This window comes from Platalea leucorodia (assembly GCF_965183815.1).
Source record: "Platalea leucorodia genome assembly, chromosome: 6".
Classification (NCBI taxonomy): domain Eukaryota; kingdom Metazoa; phylum Chordata; class Aves; order Pelecaniformes; family Threskiornithidae; genus Platalea; species Platalea leucorodia.
Genome location: NC_138828.1, coordinates 73703009 through 73728546, shown reverse-complemented (window position 1 = coordinate 73728546; position 25538 = coordinate 73703009). Strand labels below are relative to the sequence as shown.

At 44.2% G+C, this 25538-nt stretch overlaps 4 protein-coding genes across 10 annotated transcripts in view; 2 read left to right on the top strand and 2 right to left on the bottom strand.

Moving 5' to 3' along the window:
- The window catches only part of GRPEL1 (GrpE like 1, mitochondrial), an 11548-nt gene extending 6286 nt beyond the window's left edge, over positions 1–5262 (top strand). For 3 of the 5 annotated variants that reach the window (XM_082315192.1, XM_082315196.1, XM_082315193.1), the window contains exon 5: positions 3906–5262. In XM_082315192.1, coding sequence (XP_082171318.1) covers positions 3906–4070 — 165 coding nt within the window. In that variant the 3' untranslated portion in view covers positions 4071–5262. Of the gene's footprint in view, positions 1–477 lie in introns of all 5 variants that reach the window. The other 2 variants (XR_014228511.1, XM_082315194.1) reach the window with 2 other exon arrangements.
- Positions 5263–5377: 115 nt separating this feature from the next.
- TADA2B (transcriptional adaptor 2B) lies at positions 5378–8020 on the bottom strand. The gene is made up of 2 exons (XM_082315197.1): positions 7711–8020; positions 5378–6619 (listed from the first exon to the last, which is right to left on the bottom strand). Exons 1-2 carry the CDS (start codon positions 7978–7980, stop codon positions 5627–5629), a joined length of 1263 nt encoding a protein of 420 aa, XP_082171323.1. The 5' UTR covers positions 7981–8020; the 3' UTR covers positions 5378–5626.
- A 628-nt stretch (positions 8021–8648) lies between these two features.
- Positions 8649–10172, top strand: CFAP184 (cilia and flagella associated protein 184; the record flags this gene model as incomplete). The annotated part of the gene is made up of 2 exons (XM_082315909.1): positions 8649–9332; positions 9618–10172. 2 exons carry the CDS (start codon positions 8649–8651, stop codon positions 10170–10172), a joined length of 1239 nt encoding a protein of 412 aa, XP_082172035.1.
- A 3648-nt stretch (positions 10173–13820) lies between these two features.
- Positions 13821–25538, bottom strand: part of TBC1D14 (TBC1 domain family member 14) — a 76801-nt gene continuing 65083 nt past the window's right edge. For 2 of the 3 annotated variants that reach the window (XM_082315994.1, XM_082315996.1), the window contains 2 exons: positions 21055–21313; positions 13821–17117 (listed from right to left, as the gene is read on the bottom strand). In XM_082315994.1, the coding sequence (XP_082172120.1) occupies positions 17052–17117; positions 21055–21313 (325 nt within the window). In that variant the 3' untranslated portion in view covers positions 13821–17051. The remainder of the gene's footprint in view (positions 17118–21054; positions 21314–25538) is intronic. The other variant, XM_082315995.1, reaches the window with a different exon arrangement.

Below are 25538 nucleotides of genomic sequence, written 5' to 3'. Positions count from 1 at the left end.
GTAGTATTGATGACTCAAGAAGACCATCTAATACTTGTATGGCATTGAAGAACCAATAGAATTTATCCTATCTCTGGATTTTTAATTTAATACTGTATAAATTGGTTTAAACAATTTTGATAGTCTTGTAACTTCCAAGCTTTACAAACAGTTTGTTATGCAAACTGTAGTTACAACCCTGCTGAAAGCCAGAATACCCAAAGAAGCAAGTAGCTGAGAGATTGGTATATGCTGTCTTTTAGAATTACATAAATAATTGCATGTAAGCGGCTCAAACAAACGTGAACTTAGTTTCATCTTCATTTCTTGCATTTACTCAGCTTGGATCTTAAGTTGCAACAGAACTTTTCCCATATGCAGCTCTTGCCCTGTCTAACTCCACATGCTGCTCCCAGTCCCGCAGAATCGGGCCAAAATCCAATCCAATACATGATTAACTGAATGCTTTGTCCTGCATTTGTCTGGTCACCTGGATAGGAGTGGATGGAACTTGGCAAATTACATAAGTGACAAAGCATCTGTCCTCTTGTATCCTCAAAGCCCGTACATTTCACACATGGGACAGAAGCTTCAAACTTATGCATGTTAGTAGGACCTGGTAAACAGTAAGTACTTCTGAATTTTTCACCCTTGTTTCTGGTTGTCTTGGATTAAGGAGCTTCTTACCTTAAGGTCAAGTATTAAGTATTTTTCTTGGTTCAGATGCAGAGTTGCCAACAGCTTACTGAACACTAGAGAAGAATCACATGGTGAGAAGTGATTACTTGTTCTTTAAGACTTTTTTCCAGTGCTGGTTTGCCTCACGGGAAATCAGGCAGTTAACTAGGAACAACCTAAGTGCATACTACTGTTTGGGGGTTAGTCATGTTTATGGATTCATTCATTCTTTCTCAACTCCTAAGAAAGAAAATCAATGCTTTGGGCAGCAGAGAGAGAATAATTTTTAGTACATGTGAGAAGGCAACTACAGTGTTAATTTTTTTAAACTAATCAAGTACAGGGATGAAACTGCAAAGATTGAGTGTAAAACTATAGAAAAACAAAGGGAATTACATATGCTTAAGCTGAATTTGGAAGTAACTTCCTTCCATCTGGGTTAGAGCACACTGTAGCTGTGTGAAGCAGGACTGAAGAAAGTTTTGTTGCGCTTTGTTTGGAACCTGCGCTCAACTGATATAAAGGGACCAGGGTCGATTGATATACCTTTTAAGAACTGTCGTGTGTTGTTCTGCCCCCTCCAGATCTAAACTAAATGTAAGAGTAACTTCATTAGTATGTGTTTTTTCCAGTAGGGCAATTAAAACAAAGGGACAGCTTCTTGCCTAGCAGATTAAGATTTTGTTAATGAGCCTCACACAAACTGTCTTTTTTGGACTACGTTAATTAATTCAGGGTGTTCTTAAACACAAGTTACTGTTAGAAGTTCAGCACAAGACTCAAAACGAGTGTCTTTAAAGCTGATAACTGAGGATAGTTAAGTAAGTGCTTCGTTTTCCTTGGCCTGCCCTTTCAGAGAGGCTTTCAGCATGAAGAGCTTCAGTCTTCACTGAGAGCTCAAACCACCCGTGCACTCTGCCATACAACAGTAAGAAGCACTGAAGAAATCAAGGAACAGAGGAAGTCGTTCTGAAATTTAAGCTTAAGAGCAGCCAACAAAGCTACCACCAGTACCTCCGGTGTAGCTCTCTCATAAGGAAAGACCACTTCTCCACCCATCATCATTTAGCTAAAATGCATCTCCATTTGTTATTACAAAGAATTAAGCCATTTTCCTCATTACGCAAGCTACATTACCATTAAATCAATAATGGAAAGGAACTTTCATACAAGTTTATTTACCACTATACAATGCAAAAACCTAGTAAAATGCTGAGTGTGCACAACATCAGTTAGGTTTTACATGATTTCAGCGCAGGCATTTGTGTGTCTGGCACAGCTACACCAGTACACCACTCAAATGAGTGCAACATTCCCTTTAAGGAAGAAGCTGACGAGCTGAACGTGCTCCCCAGGTCCCTTCCTTCACAGTATTTAATGGGTCATCACTTAAGAGCAACTGGGGCACATGCAAAAACATTTTGCAAGAAGAGGGAGTCAACTGAAAGGCTAATGAAGTCTGTTACAGTTGCAAAGGAATTTGATGCAGCCGCCGCACAAGAAAATAACGGCAGAGCGCTTAGTTGGTGTGATTTACAAGGCAGTTTATGGTCAAAGACTTGTGCAAACCTACTAACGCTGTTCTTAATGCTTGCTGGGACTGCCACGGAACGTAGGGCAGGAGGGCCCGTATCCAGAACGCCCTTCTGCACTGGGTAGCACACACAGCATGGAGATTAATGCTCCCTTGTTACCTAGCGAGCAAATATTACTGTAAAACATCACTGGGACTGGACTGATTGAAGTAGACATACAGCATTAAAACAGACTTACTGCTGCCTCTATCAGTAGCAGCAGATCAGTATTTTGAACAGCTTATGGAGTATCACGTTTTCATAGGCTTACATCAACGCTGTTAGGACAGATACTATCATTAGTAATATCTTTAATTAGAAAAGTCAAGAGCATTAAGCATATAAAACACCTTTTCATTAGCAACATGAAGGCTAGGTTATTTGTACAGTACAGGAAGCACTTCCAGAGCAACACAAGATACAAGTTGAAGAGCTCTTTGCCATGTTTTTTCTCAGCCCCTTCACCACAGAAGAGAAGCAGCATAGCGCTAGCAAGTTGCTGGATTAACATAACTGCATCTCAACTTAAAAACAAACAAACAAACAAACAAAAAAACAGCAGCTCATAACAAAGGAATGCTTAGACTAAATCAGTTCCATGTGAAAATATGGAACAGCAGCATCCTCTAGTGCAAGTCACCTTTAAAATTAAAAGCATAGCTGACAGTGAGACATTGCTTCTAGGGAAGCCCTTTCCAAGGGACTAGTATTTGCTAAAGCAAACATTTACCACCTTGAATTTGCTTGCAAGTATAAAATAAATATTGATATCCATATTTCATACATTAAAAATACTTTTATTTTACATTCATTTTGATGTTCAATAAGTTACGTCTAGCACCAAAAAAAAAAAAAAACATTTTGGAGGGGCTGAGGAATTAAGAAACTATAAAGTGTAAATGCAGAATTCACTTCAACATTTAAATGACTCATTGGTGCCTAGATTTTTTTTTAAGTTAACTGTTCAGATGGGCTTTCGACTATTGCTTCAGTTAGACTTAGATGTGCCAAAACAGTGTAGAAATATAAAAATCACAGATTTGAGAAAAAAAAAAAATAATTAAAAAAAACAATTCTTCTAAACTCCCAGCTACATGCAGAGTTGAGGCTCCAGTACGCTATCAGTAATGGTGTGTGACGGCAGTTAGGTAAGAAGTTACAGGAAGAACCAAATTGCATAACTAGAACACCAGAAAGGCTGAGCTTCCTTTCCACAGGAGCAGGACAGAGAAAATAATAACCAAGGGTTTATACCTTATGAACTTGTGTGCTGTTTGTACGTGCATATAGGATGGAAGTGGTTCTTAAAGCTACTCAGCACATTGCAGTTAGTTCCACTGCTGCCAAGGAGAGACAGTTTTGTCTCGAGTATTCCACAACAAGCCACTTACAGGTAAGCCAAACAAAGTCTTACATCCAAGAGGATATAGCCCTTACCTTTTTTGAAGGGACATAACATCACAAGCTCCACAGAAAAAGGCACTAGAGTTTTGGTTTTTTCTTCCTTAGAAATGCTGGCTTTGTAATTGTACCCCTTTTATTCTAAACTCACTGGTAACACTATTTTGGTAATGCTGGATATATTAACTAAAACCCCCTTCTGATCAGTATACCTCTGCCTCATTGCAGAATTAATACTGTGTTGAGATTTTGTGGTATCCTCCCTCACTACAGCCCAAAGCATCAAACCAAGATGACACTTCCAGTGCTTGCACTTGTTCTGGAGCCAGCCCAGTTCCACGTTTTGGCACACCTGCGCTCAGGCGACCTGCCCAACTGGCCTCCGCTCACAGCCCCCTGCTCTGGACAGGCCCAGTAGGGAGGCTTAGGCACAGGTAACACCGCGCCCTCTTCCACGTGGCAACCACCATTTTTTATTCAGTTGGTTAAACACCAGCAAGGGAAATTAAGGATGAAGTGAGCATAGCAATCCTTTTCTAGTCCTCCTCCCAACAGCTTTCCCTTAATCGGTAGATCTTAGCAAAACAGTACTGTGGATCTAGCATTTCTGTCACGCGCTGCGCTACGTCGCCAGCCGGTGCCTGCCGCAAGCCCCCGGTGCAGGCTGTACTCGTTAGAGTCGTGGCGAGTTACCTCTCAAGGTGCACGGTTCTCACTGCAGTGGGCTGCATTCACAGTTCTGCCACGTTGGGAATTTCAACTTCAACGTGTTCAGTCTGGTACCTTTCAAGGTATGTGCAATTAGAACCCTGTAATGGCTTGGCTGACAGCTCCGTACTTCAGGAGCACATTAGCTGTGCATTTTGACCTAATCTACGTTACTTCTCATTTTTGTTTTTAAAAACTAACCTCAGTGATCACTCTCCGTTTGAGAGCCGCTCCCTTTCCCCGTCCCTCCCAAATTCAGAAGGAGGCAGCTACACCTCCTCAGCGCATACAAGCTCAGAAGTTACAGATACCAAAGGAGGAGGAGGCGGCTCCCCCAACAAGATGAAACGGTCATTTTGCTGCCTGAGGCTCCCAACCACTGCAAGACAACTCGCTGCCTGTTTTCCCAGACCCCATTTCTGGCCCAAATCGGCCACTTCACAGTAGCGCCGACCCCTCCTCTGGAACAAAGCACCACAGCTGCCGTGTCCTCTGCAACTTCACCACTAATTAGGTTAAAATCGGAGCTGCGGTGGGGTCTGTTTCAGCAAAAACTCAAATCAAAGCTACCTCTGGATCAGCTGGGCGTGAAGGCAGCTCTTCAAGAGCCCTTTCCACAGCACAAGTACCCAAAGGCTACCTCTCCCCTACCACTTTCCGTTCCTTCCGCTCCCTGCATGGCTCGTCCCTGCTGTATTCCCGACAAGCTCTCACCCCGCTGTCCCAGCGCCTTGGCTGTAGTTACTAAGGAGGATGTTCTGAAAGCTTAGCAATGGTCACACAAATCCCCGCTCACCGTGCTCCTGAGCTCAGGGCTTTTGTAAGCTTTGCTTTGCTGCCAGCGTTACACCAACAAAAAAAACCAAAAAAAACAAAACAAAACAAAAGGAGAAGAAAGTTTCCAGCAAATGAAACCATCTCCCACCTTCAAAGAAAAGCAAGGATTACACTGATGATACTCATCTGTCCAATAGTAAGGAGTAAAGTAACTACTCTGGGACTACTGGACTTGAGTAAGTTCACATGAAAGAAACCTGTTCTAATAATGTACCAAAAGCAGTGAAATCCAATGTAGAAGTTTCACAATTAAGTATTTTCCACGATCCAAAGCAAAAGTCTATTTGAACCATGGATCATGAATACTGTGGGGGTTTATGTATTTGCCTTTTTTGTTTGTTTGTAAGGGACATCATAATTTCTGTATCTTTGGGGGGGGAAGGAAAAAATAACGGCGTCCTTGAGGCTATAATGAGCCTCTGCTGTGTTTTTTTCCGATCAGCTGAGTTTCATGAAGCATCCCTGGATATCCAACCACTTTCTGTTAGAAAGTTTAAAATCCTTTTCTTCAGTACCTTATCTAAGTAACTGGGAAGGCGACTCTTTGAAGGAATTCCTTGTCTTTTTTGGAGATGGTCTTTAATGATTATAGTTTTTACAGTCACATAGCGTGCAGGACTCAAATTTAGAGAGCTGCAGAGCACCTTTTCCCTGTCCGATAAGAGTTCGAAGCCAGGCAGATTTTCGATGGCAGCAAATTCACCTTCTTTACCATCTTCCTTCCCTCTCTTGGAGCTAGCAATGTTCTTGTTCTCCTTCCTCTTTTCCCGTTTATGCCTGGCTGCCTCGTATTCTGCCGACTCTTCCATTTTGGTGATTCCGTTTCGACGATACCGCTGCAGCTCCCGAATCTTTGCTCGAAGTATCCTCTCCTTGTGCATGTTCTCAAAGAAGTCTTCAAACTCCTTACAAGACATGAACTGGTACAGAGGCCTCAGTTTCAGCCTCAACTCCTTCTCTTCTTTCGTGATCTTTCGTTTGGGAGCTTTCTCCTTGTCCTTTTTATCCTTCCCCAGAAAGGCCGGTACCAAGTTATAGTCTCGTGCAATGTTCTTCCGCCGCTGCCTCTCCTTGAGTTTCCTTACGTACATGTCCACGTGAGCTCTTTTTAACTCTATTTCCACATCATCATCGTCATAGTTCACCGAAAGGCCGCTGATCAGCGTCTCCGCGTCTTGATCGTATTCGATCTCGTAGTCATCCCGCAGCGGCATGTATCCCAGCTGCTGCTGCTCAGCCACCGATATATCCAACGGCGGGAGCGGCGTGGTCAAGCTAGGAGAGAGCGGGCCGCCGCTGGGACACGTGTGATCCGTCACTCTGTTCGGAATAGTGTCGGGGATGCAGGCTTTTCCCAGGTTGCCGTGGATATACATGCTCACATAGTGTTCCATCACCTCCTGAGGCGTTCGGGATGCTCCCACGTGAGCAGCCATGTCCTCCTAAACAGAAAATAAGGAGGAGTAATAAAACGATTCCCGTTACATCTCCAGCATAACGCACGCTCAGCTAAGGGCGTGACTTCTTCCCTGCTCCTCGAAAGCCAATTCGCAATACCTAAACTTTTCTAGCAACACGGAGATCAGCCCCGTTTCCATCAGCTCTGCATTTTCAGGCCCAGATAAGTATTTACGAGCGCACAGGGGCAGGTAAGCCGTGAAAGCAACGCCACAACCACCACTAAGGCAAGCTGCGTCAGATCCCCTAGGCACAGGAACGCCATCGAGCCACCGGAGCCACGCGGGGACTCCTCAGCCCCCGTCGCTCTCTGAGGAAGGCAGCTCACATCACCAGGAAGCCTCCTACGTCCCCAGCCAGCACTGAGGTCACTACGTCATTTGGATTTTGCTTGTTTATATTGCATTGCTGAAGTACTTTTAGAGCAATATAGAAATAAAGAAAGATAGTATTTACAGTAAGAGAGATAATATTTACTCTTTTCTAGTGATTTAAGAACTAAAACAAGCTACAACTATCATAAACTTTAAGATTCTGAAAAAGTCTTTACATTTAAGGAAGCAAAACGTCATCAAGTAACAATTAATGAACCAAAACTGCTGTTTTTTAAAAACGAGCCTGACTGCATACGGACCCAGACGGCACGCAGCAAGCTGACAGCTGCGACACGCCGAGGGAAAAGACCGAACGCTACGCAGAAGCGGGTGCACGATCGTAACGCAGACGGGCTGGGGGGAGGCCTGTGCTGGGGCCCGAGGGAGCGGCGCCCCTCCGACCCGCAGGGAGCCCGCAGGGAGCCCGCCTGAGGCCGAGGCCGCTGCCTCGGCGGCGCTGCCGGGTCTGCGGAGCGGACGGGACACCGGGACCTCCAGCCAGGGCCGCGCTGGACCCCGGAGCCCAGGCCGCTGCCGCCCCGCGCCGCCCCGCGCCCCCACCGCCCTCGGCACGGCGGAGCGCCCGCCGCCGGAGGCCGGGCAGGCCCGCAGGCCGCTGCCCCGCTGGGCGCCGCTCCCTCGCCGCCAGCGGGACGCGGCCCCCGCCGCCGGCTGCCCGCCCCGCCGCCCGCGGCCCTTACCCAGTTGCCGAAGCCGAACTGCTCGATGGCGTCCAGCAGCAGCTGCTCCTCCCGGCTGCTCCAGCCGCCCTCGGCCTCGGCGCCCCAGAGGGTGAAGCGGCCGCCGTCGACGAGCTGGTAGCCGTGCCATCGGCGGTGCGGGCCGATCTCGGCGCCCGCCGAGAAGCAGTCGGGGCAGAGCTCGATGTCGGCGCACTCGGTGCAGCGGAAGCGCAGGGAGCTCACCTCGGCCAGGCAGTACACGCAGTACTTCTTCCCCAGTTCCGCCATCTTACCCCGCCCGCCGACAGCCCGCGCGCACGCGCCGGCACGCCCCCCGCCGGCATCGCCAATGGCAGCGCGCCCGGGGGGCGGAACCCCGCGACGGAGGGCCAATGGAGGCGGAGGGCTTGGCCCTCCCCTCCGACCTCCGGCCAATGGGGCCAAGGCGCCCGGGCGCGGGGGGTATTAAAGCGAATGAGCGGCTGGGATTGGCCGACCGGCATCCGTCTTCCTTTCCCGCGGCCAATCGGAGAAGCGGCCCCGCGCGACCCCGTCGCTGAGTGGTAGCCCGCGGCGAGGGGGCGCGGCCCAGCCGGCGCCACGGGGAGGGGGCGGGGCCGGGCCGGGCGGTGGAGCCGAGTCCCGTTGCCCGGGCAACGGGGGAAGCGGGGAGCGGCCCGGCCATGGAGGCGGCGGCCGGCCTGGGGCCGGGGCCGGGGCGCCCCGAGGGGCCGGCGGGGCTGAGCCCGGGTGCCGCAGCGGAGCCGCCGGGGCCCGAGGTGCTGGGCGGGCCCGGGGAACCGCCGGGGCCCGGGGAGCCGCCGGGGCCCGAGGTGCTGGGCGGGCCCGGGGAGCCGGCGGGGCCGGAGGTGCGAGGCGGGCCCGGGGAGCCGGCGGAACCGAGGCCGGAGGAGCCGCCGGGGCCGGAGGAGCCGGAGCCCCGCGAGCCCGAGGAGATGGGGCCGGAGGAGACGGAGACGCCGGGGCCCTCGGAGCCGCCGGACCCGGGGCCCTCGGTGGCGGCGCCAGCAGCCGGCGGTGCCGGGGAGGCGGCGGCGGGCGGCGGGGAGGGGGCGGCGGGCGAGGCGCCGCCCCCCGCCGGGGCTGCAGAGGCGCCGGCCGGCCCCGGCGGAGCCGAGCGGAGGAGCGGCGAGGCGGCGGGCGAGGAGCGGGACGCGGCGGAGGAGGGGGAGGAGGAGCGGCGGGAGCGGGCGGCGCTGCTGGAGCAGCACCGCGGGCTGGCGGGCGAGCGGGAGCGGCTGCGGCAGGCCAGCGCCCGCCTGCAGCTGCGGCTGGGCGAGCTGCTGCGGCTGCGGCGGGGCGAGCGGCGGCCGGGGCCGGGGCCGGGGCCGGGCGCGGGGGGGCCGGCGCTGTACGCCCAGCGCCTGCAGCAGCTGCGGGAGCTGCGGGAGCAGCGGGAGCGGGAGGCCGCGGCCGGGCGGGAGCGGGTGGCGGCCCGGCGGCGGGGCGGCGAGGAGCGGCAGGCCCGGGCCCGGGCGGAGTGGGCCGCCTTCCAGGCCCGCAAGAAGGCGGTGGCCGTCTTCAGCCTGGGCCGGCGGCTGGGCGGCAGGGAGGCGGCGGCGAAGGCGGTGGACCGCATCCAGGCCCGGGAGTGGGAGAAAGAACAGCAAGTGCGGGAGGTGAGGCGCCGGGCCCCGCGCCGGCTGCGGCGGCCGTCGTGCCTGTTCTTGCCTGTCTCGCCCCCATCCATCTCCTCCTCTCAGAAAGACTCCTGAAAAGGCCAGCGCTTTCCTCCGCTTACAGCGAGGGTACCGCTACCGCTCGGTGTTTAACCACAGAAGATGCACGATGCTTTTCTCCCCTTGAAGCTTTGTCATGACTTACTGTAAACAGAAACCGTTCTCCTCTGGCAAGGCAAGGATTAAAGAAATAGAGTAATTCTTCTTTTATTTCTACTCCTCCAGGCCCGTGTGGAAAACATCAAGCTGAAGCATGAAATCCAAAACCTTGAAAGCGTCTTGAAAGCTCAGGGAGAACTGGTAGAGGGTCAACGTTTTATGGACTTTGAGCACATGAAGAAAGAGAATCAGAAACACAGCGAAAAGATCAGCCACCTCAGTGATGAAATCCTGAAGCTCAAAAAGAAGGTATCAAACACAGTACATGTTCTCAGCCAGTTCAGGGAAAAACTACAGTTTGTGGAAGCTGAAAATCAAGGCAGAAAGGCTGAACTGGTGGACATTGATATCGTCCTGTCACAGAAGAGAGACATTCTGACCAAAACCAAACAGGCCAGAGACAGACTGCGGAGAAACAATTTGGAATTGCAGCAGAAACGTGGGTTGCTTGGAAATGCGACACTGCTTCGGGACTTTGAGGAAAAGGTGGATACTATAGAGCTGCTAAGTCAGCGATTGGAAACACTGAAATGTCACCATGCTGCTCTCATCCTTACTTGTAGGGGAATTCAGAAAAAAATCAAGGAAGCCAATTCCTCTTTCCTCGCCGAGGATAACTAAAGAAAAGAAAGCATGGAAAAGAAATAAACAAAGGCGTTTTCCATAACTCTGATTTTTAACATGCTTTTTTTTCTGTTAAGTCCCAGGGAATACATTCCACACGTACTCCTGAAAAAGCCTTTTCTAAGTGAAATGTCAGCATTATGCATTCAATGAAGAGATTACAGTAGTTACTCCTTTTGAATGAAACCATATACATGTGCCTATCTTAAACAAAAATGCTACAGTCAAAAGCCTACGCGTCTAGAAAACCCTTCCAGCGTTCAGTCCTTTAAGGCCACGGCAATACCGTTCAAGCAGTGCACTCACCACACCCTAGCTCAAACCCCGATCCTGCCACCCTCCGCATGGAGTTTATAATTCAGTATCGAACTTCATCTGTACAACAGACACACACCTGCCTTCTGGGCACGTCCTAAGGGCTCATTTCCATAGCTGTGGCTGGGAACTGGAGAGCAGCTTACTGCCAGTCCCTGACAGGACCTGCGCACAGCCAGCGTACTCCAGAAGCACTACATCACTCGCCCGTTCTGTAAATATACTTGGCTGCCAAGTTTGCCTTGGTGGTGCACAAGAAGAAAGGTTTACTACTTTAAGAACTATTTTCATAGTATAATTATATACATAAATCTTATCACTCAAAACAAGAGTTTTTAATTTTTTTGGTCTTTCAGCTTTTACAGTTTTAGGGGGGGGGCCTCGGCCTTGTCCTCCTTATTCATGGTGTGTGAAGAGGCAGAGAGTAGTGTAAGCCCATCACTGCTTCAGTCCCCTCTGCAGTGCTGAACTATCGTGTATCGGAATTCCAGAAAAAAAAGACCAAAGAGAAGAGGGGAGGGAGCGACAAACATTTACACATTTATGACTGTACAGCTCCCAGAGCTTTAGTTACGGGAAGCAGCTTCCCCTTTCAACACAGTATGTGCTTTAAGCTCCAGTTCCCCCATGGCAAACAGTGGCTAGGAGACTGATCTATATCCCTTGCTGCTGCTATTGTAGCATTATTTTTTTATTTAAGGCATGGGATGGATGTCAAGAACATAGAAACATCTTGGGCCAGTAAAATGTTAGAGCTCTGACATACTATGTGCTCATTACTGAAGGAACTGCAACTTTGGCAGGCTCCTTGCAGGCCACCACTAGCCGATGTGCCCAAATACTGAATCAATCCTACCTAGTTAATTGTTCATTTCTATGTGTGATAGCACTACTTTGCTTAGACAGACCAGCAATCTTTAGTCCCACTTCTGGCAGTCAGAGGTTGGTATTAACAGAGGTGCAGATTTAAGCGTTCAATGGCTGTGAATTTTGCAGGAAAGCAGCCACATCCCAGTGGTAAAAAGTAGGAATGGAGGTGTTTTGGTTTTCCACCACAGGTTGGAATTATACCCTGTGGGACCAGTATTGCTCAGCTATATGTTAGCTGCTGGTTCGAGTTCCAAAATAAGTTGCATATGCATTTAAACAAAGTACACAAGTCACTGAATGCACTTATATGGGGATAAAAAGTAGATAAACTTACATAAAGACATTTCTAGGAATGGCTTACACCTTTCTCTTTTAAGTCATCTCTGAATTAGGTTTGCTGAATTGCCTGGATATTTAAAAGACAAAACATAATTAAAGTGGCTATTACATTATTGAAGGTTTAAACCTTGTTCTTTTGTCACAGTGAAGTAAGAGAAGAGATCAATAATTTCTTACTCTTGCTGCAATCACGCAGCGGCAGTTTGGTTATACTCTTCTAGGGCCCTTACAGTTCTGCAGAACTATTGCATTAACACAGCAAAACAGTGCAGGCTCTTGTTCTGCAACCAACCGACGTACTCTGCATCTGCAGTAGCTCAAACACTCTATTCATTAAGAGACATTACACAACTAATATTCAAAAACTTTTCACAAAACACCAGTAGATCTACCTCTGTCTGTTGTTGCTGGACAGTAAAAGGAGACAAGTCTCTTAAAAAAAAAAAAAAAAGACACCGAAATCAGTACCTTTCATCCTAAGCCCTGTAACCAAAAGTGAGCTCTTCTCCTGCTGAGAGGAGCTATCGCACAAGTCAAGCAGCCTCCTGGGGTTCCACGAAACCGTTCTCATAAATAATTAAGGATGATCAGCAGTCATCTCCTGAAGAGATGTTAGGCTTCCCTGTTTTGACTTCTTCGAAATTCCTGCCAGGAAAATCTTACACTTCTTGCTGCTTTTGGCTTAAGACACACAAACCTTCCTTTAACTTTCTAAACACTATTAAGCAACAAATGTAGACAGATAAAGGAAGGAGAAGCAGGGAAAGTAAATCTTAGACACTTTTCATCGCTGCATGTTTGACATCTGGAGAAGGCAAGAATTTAGGGTGATTTAGGTTGATAGTACATTCCCTGTACTGAATATTTCTACTGAATATTTCAAAATACTACTGTACTATATTTCAAAATACTACTATTTACTATATTATTTACTATATTTACTGTATATTTCAAAATACTACTATTTCTACTGAATATTTCAAATACTACTAAGACATTTGGCTTACACTTCACACACAGTCTCCACGACTTTTTTCTTAGCACTGAGTTGCTGAGACAACCCACTGCTACCCCAGCCTTCCAAAGCACCCTGAGGATCAAGATCAAAGATTCCTCCATTCCCCTCCTATAAATATAGGAAGACGTTCCATCAGGAAGCAGTAAAGACAAATGTCTTTTTATTTCCTAATCTCATGTGCTGGCAGGCAAGAAATTATTTCACTTCTCTTCAAACAGACTGGAATTACTACTGGGAAAACAGGTAAGGAAAAGCAAATCCAGTTTTGAACAATTTTATGCAACTCCTGTAATATATACAATATAAAGCTCTATCGGTCTCCAATTGCTTACGCTTACATAAAGCAATTCTGATTGTATGTTCTAATCCAGCAAATCAAACGGTGAAATACTTCAGTACAAGGGAGAGACAGACATGTTTGCTGCAGAAACTAGAACTGTGGCAGCCAAGTCTTTGACTGCGTTCCCCACATAGTCGTCTTGCACAGGTACTGTCTTCTCTCCCCTGCTTTTAGTTATCTTTTATTTGGTGCTTTAACCTCTTTTCAGTTAAGCAAGCAACAGGAAGCTTCTCTACTTCAAGCTCTGAAGTTATGCCTATGTAAGAATTAAATGAATACTGCCTTAAGTTAAGCATAAAAATGCTTTGCGATTACGAAACTTGCAATAAACCAAGATTTCTTCTTTTAAAACAAAGATAAGGTGTTCAAGCATTTCTGAGTTCTGCGCATCTCACAAAGATGCATGTACATCTATTTTTCGTAATAAATTTATCAGATCTCAGACCTAGTCCAGAGAAAGGCATATGAAATGGATTAAACCATGGGCACCGTAAGTATCAAATCATCTAAATGTCACATGTAATAATGGGTATTTTAACATGAGAACTTGGAAAGCATCACCAAAAACATCCTGCACCTGTAATACTTAAATGTCCTGAAGTCCCGATTTTGGACAGACAAAAACTGCTGAAGAAGCCTGTGAAGAAAGAGACAGGTACTTGAATTTTTCATTTCTGAATTACACAGACAATAGGTGATTAAGATAACTTTACATGACTTTATTTAACAAAACCATATATTTACAGTTGAAAAAAGTTCCAGTTTGATACACATATCTAAACAAAACTTGGTAACTACATAAAACCAATTTAAACATGATGTATAGGGGGATGTATCAACAGCTCTCTATATGTCATCCTAGATTTAAAACATTCAAAAATAAGCTGTTACAAGGTACCTTTTTTCCCAAATGAAATTCTTTATTAAATGAAATAATGTTAATGATTGATTGCTGATTGAAGTTTCAAAACGGCTTTATTATAAAGTGCAGGTCATACACAATTCCAAACCTGGTTGAAGTTTTCTGGTTTCTCTAATCTGCTGCATGTACAGTGGTAGTTGCAGACTTCTGATGTATTGCAGCATTTTTATTTTTCCTTAAACCCATGAAGAAAAGAAAGTTCGCTTGATAGGAACACTTGCTCAATGAATGAAAATCTCATGCATCATGTTACAGATACTCTCAAGCACCTGAACAATAAAATTGTCAAAATTTTTTATGCAATCCCTGAATTTATTACCGAAATCTTCCTTAATAGCTAATTAAGAGATTTGGTATGCTGCAAGAAACTTAAAAAGCTCAGTGGCAAGTAATTCTATGCCCTTACTACTCATCTCTGTTTTTATCAAAATTCAAGCGTTACCTTCAAATCAAGTTACTGAGGAGTTGAAACAATTGCATCTTTAGGCAGGTGATTTTTTTTTTAAATGTATTTTGTTTGAAAACAAACTGTGCAAAGCTCCTTATTGCATTGCTTTTCTTCATTAAAGAACATACCTTATATACACAAAGAAATCATTTAGAAAATATATACATCTTCTAAGAACAGAAAGATCAAATCACAGAACAAAATAATTACATTTGCAAGTAACAAACAGTGCACAAGTGTTGCAGCAGGCCTTTTTCCCACAACTACGCCCATTTTCACTGTTACATTCAACATCTTATTAAGAAGAGAAAAAGGAGAACAGGCTGTCGATGGCTGCACAGATAGCTAGTGGCTAAAGAATGTATTTTAACTGGACAAATGAGCCACACTTGTAGACTTGGTTTAAAAGGAAATACAAATCTAGTTGCAATGAAGACTTAAATCACAAAGCCAGTTACAGTACCACCTAAAAATGTATACTGAGGAGAAAGTTGTCTCTGTGTTTAATAAACCGTTTAAAAGCATAGTGCAAATGTTTCAGATGGTAGGCCTCTCATATCCTTCATGGAAAGGCATATTTGTTGTAGTAATAGAAAAAGTAATATTAAAAAACACTTACTGACCTTCCAGCTTTCTATTGCACTTCAAAGCAATGTAGCATACAAGTACCGGTCATCGAAGGACCAAAGCTATACAAATTCTGGGAGAATTCACGTGTGTTTCGTATCAACATCCTGTCTATTTTCAGCAAGTGATGACCTAGAAGAAGTCTCATGGAGGAATTAAGATGGCCAACAAAAAAACACATCTGTTATGCCAGGTACACAAATTGGACAGGAAAAGAGGCCAATGAGGTATTAGACTTGCAAGCTGCATTTGCATTACACATCTTCCAAAGTGATGATGAGCACTCACTTACCAGGGAATCTTGCTCTCACTGTTTTTAGTATTACAAACTGTCCCTCACAGAAACAATGTTTGTACTAAAGGACAGTATTTTGATTATGTCCCACAGTCCTTTACATTATATGTTGAGTTGAGCAGTGTGCAACTATTATTCTCTTTTTTTTTTTTACTCAGACAATGCCAAAATAATCAGCATAAAACAGACTGAAGAGCACTGGGAAACCGCTGACCATATAGCTAGAGGATTTAGTAACGCCTGTTTACAGTTACCACAAATACTGCTTCAGTTAGTTTCCCTTTTCAATGACCGTCATTATTTATAAAATAGATTTTACACTATACACTATGCAATAAACATTCTTGTAAATCAGAGGCACTCACGATTTACAGTTCAACATTCATCTGAATGCGAAGGGGATCTAAGCTGTAGAACAGAGTTATGCAACCGCAGTTTGTCGTCTCTGTAACTTGCTCCCATGTATTAGTGGTTGGATAAAACGCTAGGAAATGACAGCTTGTACGTACCCTGACAGTATTTGTCTGGCACATCCCCCAGCTTCTTTCACTCGTCACTACATACAGATCAGCTCCACATAACGCTTTCCCAGCGTTATGTGGCAGCAGCAGCTTCAGGAGATCCCACAGAACCTCTCCTTCTCGGCAGCAATGCTGGCTCACAGAACTTCTCCCCTACACCCTTCCTCCTCCTCAGTTTTGCCAGTGAGCAGAGCTTGGTTTAAAGTAACTATAAAATTGCTTTTAACCATTTCTCAATTTATCTGCTCAGCCCACAGTTTTATTGGCACGACTGGAGAGGCGGTACAGGAATAAGTAGCTGGTAGGCAAGAAAACCCCAAAACAGCACTGCCCGAGAAGAGGGAAACATGGAAACGTACATTTAGTAGTACGTGACCCTACGTTTAAACAGAGGAAAGAGAGTACAACGAGGAAATGATGCCAGCTTAATATTAGAAACCCCCCGGTGAGTTTGGAATCTAGTTTGATTAATGGAACTTCTTCCATATGCATCCAGATTGGAAACATAGATTTCCAATGCATCCTGAAGAACAGTTGGTTTTGCACTGCTAGCGTGAGTTCTCTTCCAAGTTTATTTTCTACTTAACTTTTTTTCATTAAAGAACGGAATGTAGTTCTATGTCTACACGATTTCTTTGGTAAATGGGACCCACAGCCTATAAAACAAGAAGCATTTTTAAAGAAATGGTCCTTACATCATTTAACTATAAATTCCAGCACCAGTTATTTAAAATCCAGATCCAGCTACTGTTACGGGTATGGGAAATACAACCTGCCTAAGAATGAAACTGGGGAATAGCTTTCAAAGCAACGGACATTGCCCAGTCTTTTAAAACATCAAAGAAAAAAAAATTTAAAAAACCCTTAATATTGTTTAGTTTCACTGCCCTCATCAGAAGTACAGAATGTGTAACGCTGTCCACAGCAAATGCTCGTTCCACTAAAAGTTTAAGGCTAAGCCTAGGTTTCACTTATACGGATTTTATCCTCCGATTACTTTCCTTCCTTCCTTCCTCTCCCACTGCCTTCTCCGTTTTCTTCTCTCCCCTTTAAGGCTATCCAACTACTAAACAAAACTCTGAAATAACACTTTGATTTGCAGGCTCATACATGTCAAACAGTACTCAATACTTTTGCTACTTTAGCTCTTTTCCCGTGAGTCACTGGAGGCAATCGTAGTTCTAACGTTTGAGTGAAGGACTTCCTTTTTCCATTTCCCGGTTATCTTTCTGCAGAGCAGCCAGTATCTAGACGTTTCAAGGAACGAGAGAGGAAAAGAAGTATTAGATTTAAAAAGTGACTCAATAAATCACTGTCTGAAGAGTTTCCAATTTAATTATCTCTGAGCAATACTACTTTAACTATTAAATGTAATCAAATTTAGAGAACCTCTCCACTGATGGAGACCTCTCCCGTAAGTTCTTGTGGCATGGTAGATACAAATGGATTTAGCCTAGGTTTAAACTCAATCTCCCCCCAACACACACTTTTGAAGCCTGGAGATGAGATTCTTACCCAGACTACACAAGTCTAGCACTATTAAAGGGTGCTGCCTGAGGGGAAGTTATAATTCTCAAGATAACTGGACTGTCTAAAACCGCAGCAAGTGAGCAGCCTGAGCAGTACGATATTATCTAAGAGTTCAGACCAGAATTACCTTCACGCTGACTGGTGCCTGTCTAGAGCACATCACTGCCTCCAGATCTGCTTACATCTTTTTGTCCGCATTTGCATCCACACTGAAAATTTGTATTTCCTGTTATCCGATGCACAATTTTGTTTTGTTAGCCCTCACGTAGAGGGCACAACGATAGCCAGTTTCTCATGCTGCTTAATGCGCTCCCTGCCCTATAGCTAGTCTCTGCCGAAGAAGTCCAGCAGCATCCCCAAGAATCACCCTGGAATTGGATGTACTGAGGGACACTTCATCTCAAAGAATTGCAGTTACGAGTAAGCAGCCTTCTTTTCTCTCTCTGACCAACTTCAAACCAACCTCTGCACCATCAGAATTAACAGGAGGTGTGTCTAGATCGCTCATAGGGCAATCACACAACACTGCCTACGCTTCCATGCAAAAGCATCCATAGCTGTTGCAACAAGAGTTCAGCATGGGTCCCAACAGAGCCACAGCTGGCTGGCTGGTCAGCAATTTCTAGAATTGGAGAGAGATTTCACAGTGAGGTTCTCTTCACAGAGATTCAGGGTAAATCAATAGCTACTCAATCAAATGGCGTTATGAGAGTTTCACGTGCCATAGTAACAATGTCCTTGGTGGAAAAAAGTTAACCTTTTTAAAGAACCAGAAAATGGCACCAAAATACTGATCCAGAAAAGCAGAAAAACATAGACATTAAGCCAACTAACAGAGTTCAGATTCTTTAGTTATTTGGAAAACTTTATGAAGCTAAGATGTGAAGCATAGAGGTTACAGAAATGCTAAGCCCACAGTCTAGTCTGTTCCAGCATCTCTCCTTCTCTGCTGTTGATGGCAAGGCGGCGGGTGTATCAACAGCCACTCACATTTCAGGCTAAGGCTGTTTTGGCACAAGGCCCTGGAGTTCTGTGTAGGTAATTCCAGAAGAAAAACAGAGCTTGCAGGTTTTCTACTGATAACCAGAGCACTTTTTATCAGAAGGGAGGTGTCTGTGGTTTACCAGGACTCCTTTCAGTCTTTCGTTTCCTGATCACATTGTCAGTGACCAAAGGAAAATGGAGTGAGATGGAAAACATAAACCAACTCGCCTGACGGGGGAACCAGGACTGTGGGATCCGGATTCATAAGCAGCCCATAACATTTCAGATGAGCTCCTACATATATCATCATGCCAGAATGTGACCCACCGGATACCAGGACCATAATTACCATGGTACAGCAAGATGAAAGGTTCAGTAAGTGCGTGTTTTTCTGAATGCCCAATACACCTACTGCCGAGATGTGCAGATGAATTTGACCAAATATACTCCTACAAAGAAGCAGTACCTCAAGCTCTGCTGCTTGCTTAGGCAGTGCAGTCACTGTAACAAAATGAGATGATGCTAGAGACGGGAACACAAAGCCCACTTTTCTAAGCTCAAGAGCACTCTGTATTCTCTGGAACTGCTGCCCCTGGTCAGTCAATCCACCTAGAATTTACCTTAAAAGCAGTGCATCCCTCACAAAGGACATTCATTTTGCTACTTTGAAAAGGTATTTCCCTACAGAAAACACATGGATACTACAGCAAAGCATCTGACTCCTACAACAATAGTCAGAAACAATTATCCAGCTACAGAGCATCCTAACTGCAGCCAGGCTTCTCAAGCATATTGTGTGGGTGCGTGCTGCCACAGCCCCAGCACTGCTATCAGTCTACCTGTGCAACCAAGTCACACGCTACCAAAAGCCTGTCTGTCCTAGAACTGCAAAGTTCAGGCTTCTGACTCCAAACTCCTCCTGGTGAACTTTAAAAACCTGAAGAGAGATAAGAGTTCATCACAGGTAGCATCCTAGTAATAAAAAACATAATCCCATACACTCTTGGTCTTGTTAATGTTTCTAGGTTGGTTCCAACAGTGGTACCTCAGCGACTGAGAAGTGCCAGTAAGTACATGATGTGAGCAAACTCAGCCCCTACCCACTTCTGGCTTGGAAAAGGATGGCAAGCTAGAGAGCGAAGAGGCTTTCATGATGGAAACCTACTCAGCAATGGGAATACCTAGTGAAGAAAGCCAGTTGGTGCATAAGTCAAGATAGGTAAGAGGTCAGCCAATACCAACCCTACAGTGTGCTAACTGTGTTTTGAGCTCTATCTGCACCACAGTTCAGCAGATCTTTTTCTTCAGTTTGCCACAAGCGAAAACAATTGGAAATTCCAGCGCAGTCAGAATGACATGAAGCTGATGGAGACACTGAGGAAGACTGCTTGGGCTCGGTTACTTTGAAGTCTTCTTCCTGTTGTGATAATCACCACTAAACCTTCAGACGTGTCAAAAGACTGAAAACCACTGGCTAAGCAAGCCTATTACTTGGGTGACTTGGCAGAATAGGACCACTATCTCCCCTTCTCTGCAAAGGAAGCAGCAGTAGGCTGAGAATTGATTTGGTATGTGATCCTCATCCACACAAGACATGTTCAAAGAAAGTGAACCATCTGAACAGGGAACAAGACTGGGAGGTTACTTGTAGACATTGCTGACTGTAAAATGTTCTTACGGATAGAGACAAAGCTGGATCTGTACTAGCAACTTACGATCAAGACCAGAAGGTAAATGCAAAAGCCGTGAGGAAAGCTGTGTCAGGGAGGAAACATTGGCAGCGTGCTGCTCTTAGCCGGGCAGCGCAGGTTGTGCTCCCTCTTATACACAAGATAAGGCTCAGAAGGCTACAATCTAATCCTACTGCTAAGGTTAGAAATCCTCATCTCAAATAGCAAGCTGGCAGCATGTTCCCTGCCCACCCACCCCCAATCTACAGGCAGACGATCACTCCAGGAAAGAACCGTAAGCTCCCATAACCACTACTTTTAACAACACCTTTCAGTTTCACTGCAAAAAAGAATGGCTAACTAGGCAGAGCTCTATTACAGCATGTTTCATGAAGCAGGCTGTTTTACTGCTTTGAAGGAAAAAAAAAAAATGGAGTTTACACTCCAAATGCTACGGAGTATGTTTGACCTAACTCTCCAGCATGATGGCTGTTACAGTGATGAGACTACAATTTTTGAAGTAAAGGCTTCAGTGATAAATTCCAGTCAAGAAGTCAGAGATGTATTCACTTCTTTACAGCCCAAAATTACGCAAACTAGGTCCTCAAGGATATTAAGATAACGACTGTATGATGATGTGTCCTGACAAATTGTCGTCTTCTCCCAAAGAGTGAACTTCTGCTTTTAAGTATCAACTTGTAATGCTGCTAGCAGCCTTTGTAATTAATAAGTTTAAAAAGTCATATGATACTTTACTTCATCGAATCCACCCAATATTTCAATTTTGAATGTTGAATGAGCTCTTCCTTTCAAGAGGAGAAAAAGCTCAGGGAATCCACTCACCCGAGTGTATACTAAAAGCATGAAGTGAGCTACATAGTCCTACCTACCTATAAAATCGAGCACTAGCTCTGCTAAAACATTCTTCCAGATGTTGCCAAACCCCGTTTTCATGAGTACGGTACAATCACCTGTTATCAAAGATCAACATCCTCTTTACCTGAGCCCACTTTTTGTTTCTACTTTGCATCTGAATGGCAGCAATAGACGTGAAGAATTCTTCTGAAGGCAAGTCCTCTGGTAGCTTTGTTAAAAACTGGGCTATATGAATGAAGTCCATTTTGGTCAAAATATCTTCAAAAAGTTTTAATATTCCCAGGGCTGTACGGAATAAGAACTCTTCTCCATCACGGCAGAACACATCCCAGACACGACATGCCAAGTCTAGTGGCAAAGATTTGCTGTACAATGTGAATATCCTGTAAAACAGAGTAAAATTTTCAGAGTTACTGCACAAGAAAAATGTCTCGGATACTCACAGAAGTACACAGACCAATTATTAGTTAAGTTTGAGGCTTCTCAAATATTTGCATCTGAATACCTTTTTATTTCAGAAGTACTTCTATTAGTTGCTGCACAGCAATACATGAAACAACATAAAAATGTACAACAGTTAAGGCATCTTGCTATCAATCTGGGTCTCCAAGTTCAATTTTCCTGGATCGCACCAGCAGGGAAAAAAAAAAATATATATATATATACATGGTTTTACGATGGACATGCACTGGCCAGAGGTATAATCAAAGGAATATTTAATCATCACTTCAGAGCTGAGGATTGATGCAGTTTTAGTGGTGAGACCACAAAAAGTTCAATTTTAAGACATACTGCAAAGGGAATTTTGTGGATCAGATGAAGGAGATGTGTAAAATTAACTCTGTATTCCAGGCCTGATTGACTGGCAAAGTAATAACAGCACAAGTTTTGGAGAAAAGATCAGTTTAAACTCTAGTGAGTTGAGAGAAACACGCAAGATGTCCAGAGAGAACGCAGAGATAGGTGTGGTAAGATGGTGGCTCAGCATGCTTGAGCAGATGTGATCCCCAAAGAGTAAAGCTAACAGCAGAAGCAAGAACCTTGCCCCAGTTGCTAAAACTTCATTTTCATTAACTGCCAAGAGCACATTTCTTCCTCCATCAAAATGCTGACAGCCTTGCAGCCAGGAACACCAAGATGCTCCCTACTCCCTCCTCTATCCAACACTTCACTGCAAGGCAGAACAGTTTTCATTGCCACTAACAATGTCATGACAGCAAGTAAAGAAAACTAAGTTTCCTGGAATCACGTTATAGTATATACGGGAAGAAAGTTACAGTGATTTTTTTCCTTCAGAATATATAGAGAGAACATTCCTCCACACTTTTATGCACTGCATAAAAGATCTCTGTAAGCTGCAAAAAAAAAAAAAAAAAAAAAAAAACTCTGTAAAACTGCAAAAAATTCTTTCTCCGGCAGAGGTCAGCAAAGCCTCAAATTTAAATAAATCCCTTCCACATCTTTTAGCACAAAATTTCTTTTCAAGTATGCTGAATTGAACAGTAGTTCTCTTGTGTTTAAGACTCCCCCCTATCCCGTTCCATTTTTTATTTAGGAAGTTCAGGTTTACATTAAAAAAATACAATGGAACAGATGCATACACACACACAAACATATACAGGTATAGAATACGAATGAATTTATTTTCACAGCAAATTCTAATAATCAAAGGTTTTCTGCAGTATCTGCTTTTTACTATATAAGATTATTTGAATGATGTGTCATCAAGTATCCGGCTTCTCTGTCAATCAGCGCACTTTAGGAAAATGGGAAAATATATTCATTGTACAAGCAGCAAGACAAGACTAAACCATTTGCAGAAATTCAGGTGACAAGTAAATTGCAGGTTTAGGATCCTCAGGATTTTACTTTTTTCTATTTTTACATCTCATTGAAATGTTTTTATAACCAGTGGAAATCGTTTAAATTCTGTTCTCCAAAAAGCTAAATTAGAAGTACAAAAACAAGCAAGTAAGAGGTAGAGTCTGGGATAAAAAACACACGTATGTAAAATACATACATGAATGTATAAGAATAGCATAATACAAGCCCCTTCTTTGGGTTACTGGCTGATCATGCGTTGCAGACTTTGTATACTCTTTCAACATCTTTCTACAGTCACACGCCATACGAAAATGTCTTGCTACAGAATACTTACACAGCAGAATTAAGACTTTTTGTCTATACACACACACACGCACAGGAAACAGCAACAGCTTTTCCATTGAAAAAGAACAGTCTAATAGGAAGCAATTCAACTGAGTCCTTTCCTGGTCATAAAGTAGCAGGCAAACACTCAGTCAGAAACTAGTCCTGGTTAAAGGTAAGTAACAATACCTATTTTTTTAATCCATTTTGATTCCCAAAAGCTATTATTCTGTCATCATTCAGACCTAACCTGAATCACCCATGTGTACTGAATCTGCAACTATGCAGAAAATTAACTGTCAGAAGAAAGAGTCAGAACTGTTTATTAGAACACTATTTTTTGTAGGAGAAGATTTACTAGCATCGAAAAAGCGGTCACATCAAATAAGGTATTTGACATTGATCTCTTCATAATTTGGAAGGAAGTGCAATTTGCAGGAAATTTGCAAGGCAATTAACTTTCATTAATACTAGTATGGAATTAAATGCATCAAGGCCTAAGAACAGAGACTGGGCCCCCTACAATAAGCAATGAAACAACAGTAGGAATTGTTACTGCTCAGAATGGATATAGCACTTGCTCCCTTCAAACATCTCCTACTGAAAGACGTTTCTTTATTAGACATCTGAGCTACTTGTCTGAAACCCAGCTCCAATTTATTATAGTAATAAAGCAGCTGCTCGACTAAGTTACAGCAGCGGCTCTCGGCAGCACTAGCACACTACTGGCACATCATCTGCTCTCACTGTGCTGCAGGATGATTTTCTGTCTGCAGCTCTCTTCCAACTCACTGGAAGTCCAGGTACAGACAACACAGCTAACTAGCACAGAGATGTCCAGTGTCAGAGTAACGTAAATGCAGGCTACTGGCCGCTATCTGTTTGGAAGAGGGGAAAAAAACCATGAAGTACCAGATGCTCCTGCTCCTCCCAGCCCTGCTTATGATGGAAGTGTACTTTGAGGTAGATGCGTGAAATCCTGGCTGGTTTGCTACTCACAGGGAAAGCATATGACCATAACGTTATCAAGAAAGCAAAGCACTGTTACCATGATAATCACAGGCTCTGTGTTTTCTTTCCTTTGTTCCCCCCCGCCCCCCTTCTTCTTTCTATTTTAATTAAAAAGTCTTCCTAAGATATTGTTACCAACAGCGATGAAGACAGGTATGCCACATTTTGGACTGACAACTCACGCACAATGCTCATGCAAATCAGATCTTATATAATCTCGCACTACACGTTCTTTTCCCATGTCTGTAACAGCACAAAAATATTTCTGCAACTTCTGAGTTCAGAAGTTGCAGTTCACCTTTTAAAGTTATTCTTGGATCCTCCCTCCTTCATCCTGGTACTAATTTTTAGTTGTTACATTTTTTATCAATTTCAGCTACATCTGCTTCGAGACAAAGATTGCATCTAACTGTTCATGCATTATTCTGTAGTGGCATCTCTGTTTTTATTAGCACCTTTAGAGTTATTGCAACTGTTGGCAACAGTTTTAGTACAATTTTAAAATCATTACATTTGAAAGAAAAGTGGAAGTATTTACTTTGTTCCTTATTAGGAAAAGAAAAACTTTAATATTATGTATTACACAATACTGACTGCAACATAGCAACTTCCTAGCACTCAGCAAAACTGATTGCATTGTAAAATATATCAACATAATACAAATACTGTGTGAGTTTTTGAGCAATTTCCAAGCAGTCAGAAGCACCCAAAAAGCCCTGCTCTCTCACGTGGGAGTACTACACAGCACTGCAATATTTCACTTGATGAGCACATCATAAATTGGGCTGAAGACTGTGATCTTTTGGAGCCCAGTAATAACTTCAATTCAAAAAATCAGGATGTCACTAGAGACCTTTGGACAGAATTACAGTCCATTTTTTCTTTGGAAAAAGGAGGCATACATTTAAAGCATCATCTTGGGCTTAATTTTTTTGAGGGGTGGAGAGTTACTGGCATGACATGGACTATGTTTTCCTTAATGTAACAGATAGCAAGCTTATAAACACTTCACTGGAAGCGCCCACTACAAACATCCCCACAAAGTGGCTTGGACCTTTATCATAACAAGCAAATGGTGTCAATAGAAAGTTTGTGTTCACGGAGCACCATCACAGTCAATGTAATACTGAAGAACCACTGATCAATCCACCAGTACAAACAAAGCCCTTGGCTATAATTATTGCCAAAATCATTTTTCTGAGTAGGGATAAAGAGGTGTTTGTATAGCAGCAGCAGGCCATAAATAGACAGCATGTGTCCTTTGCGAATCCACATTCTGCTCTGCTCACAAGAGCCTGCGGTACCTCAGCTGACAGAGCTGAGAGGCCAAAACTGGGCTATTCAGACACACTGTTCCCCCTCTATTGTCTGTGAACCTGACCGCACGCTGCTCTTTGCAGTTCTCTCACACTTGATTCCCTTTATATTCCTCAAAAAAAGTAAAAACCT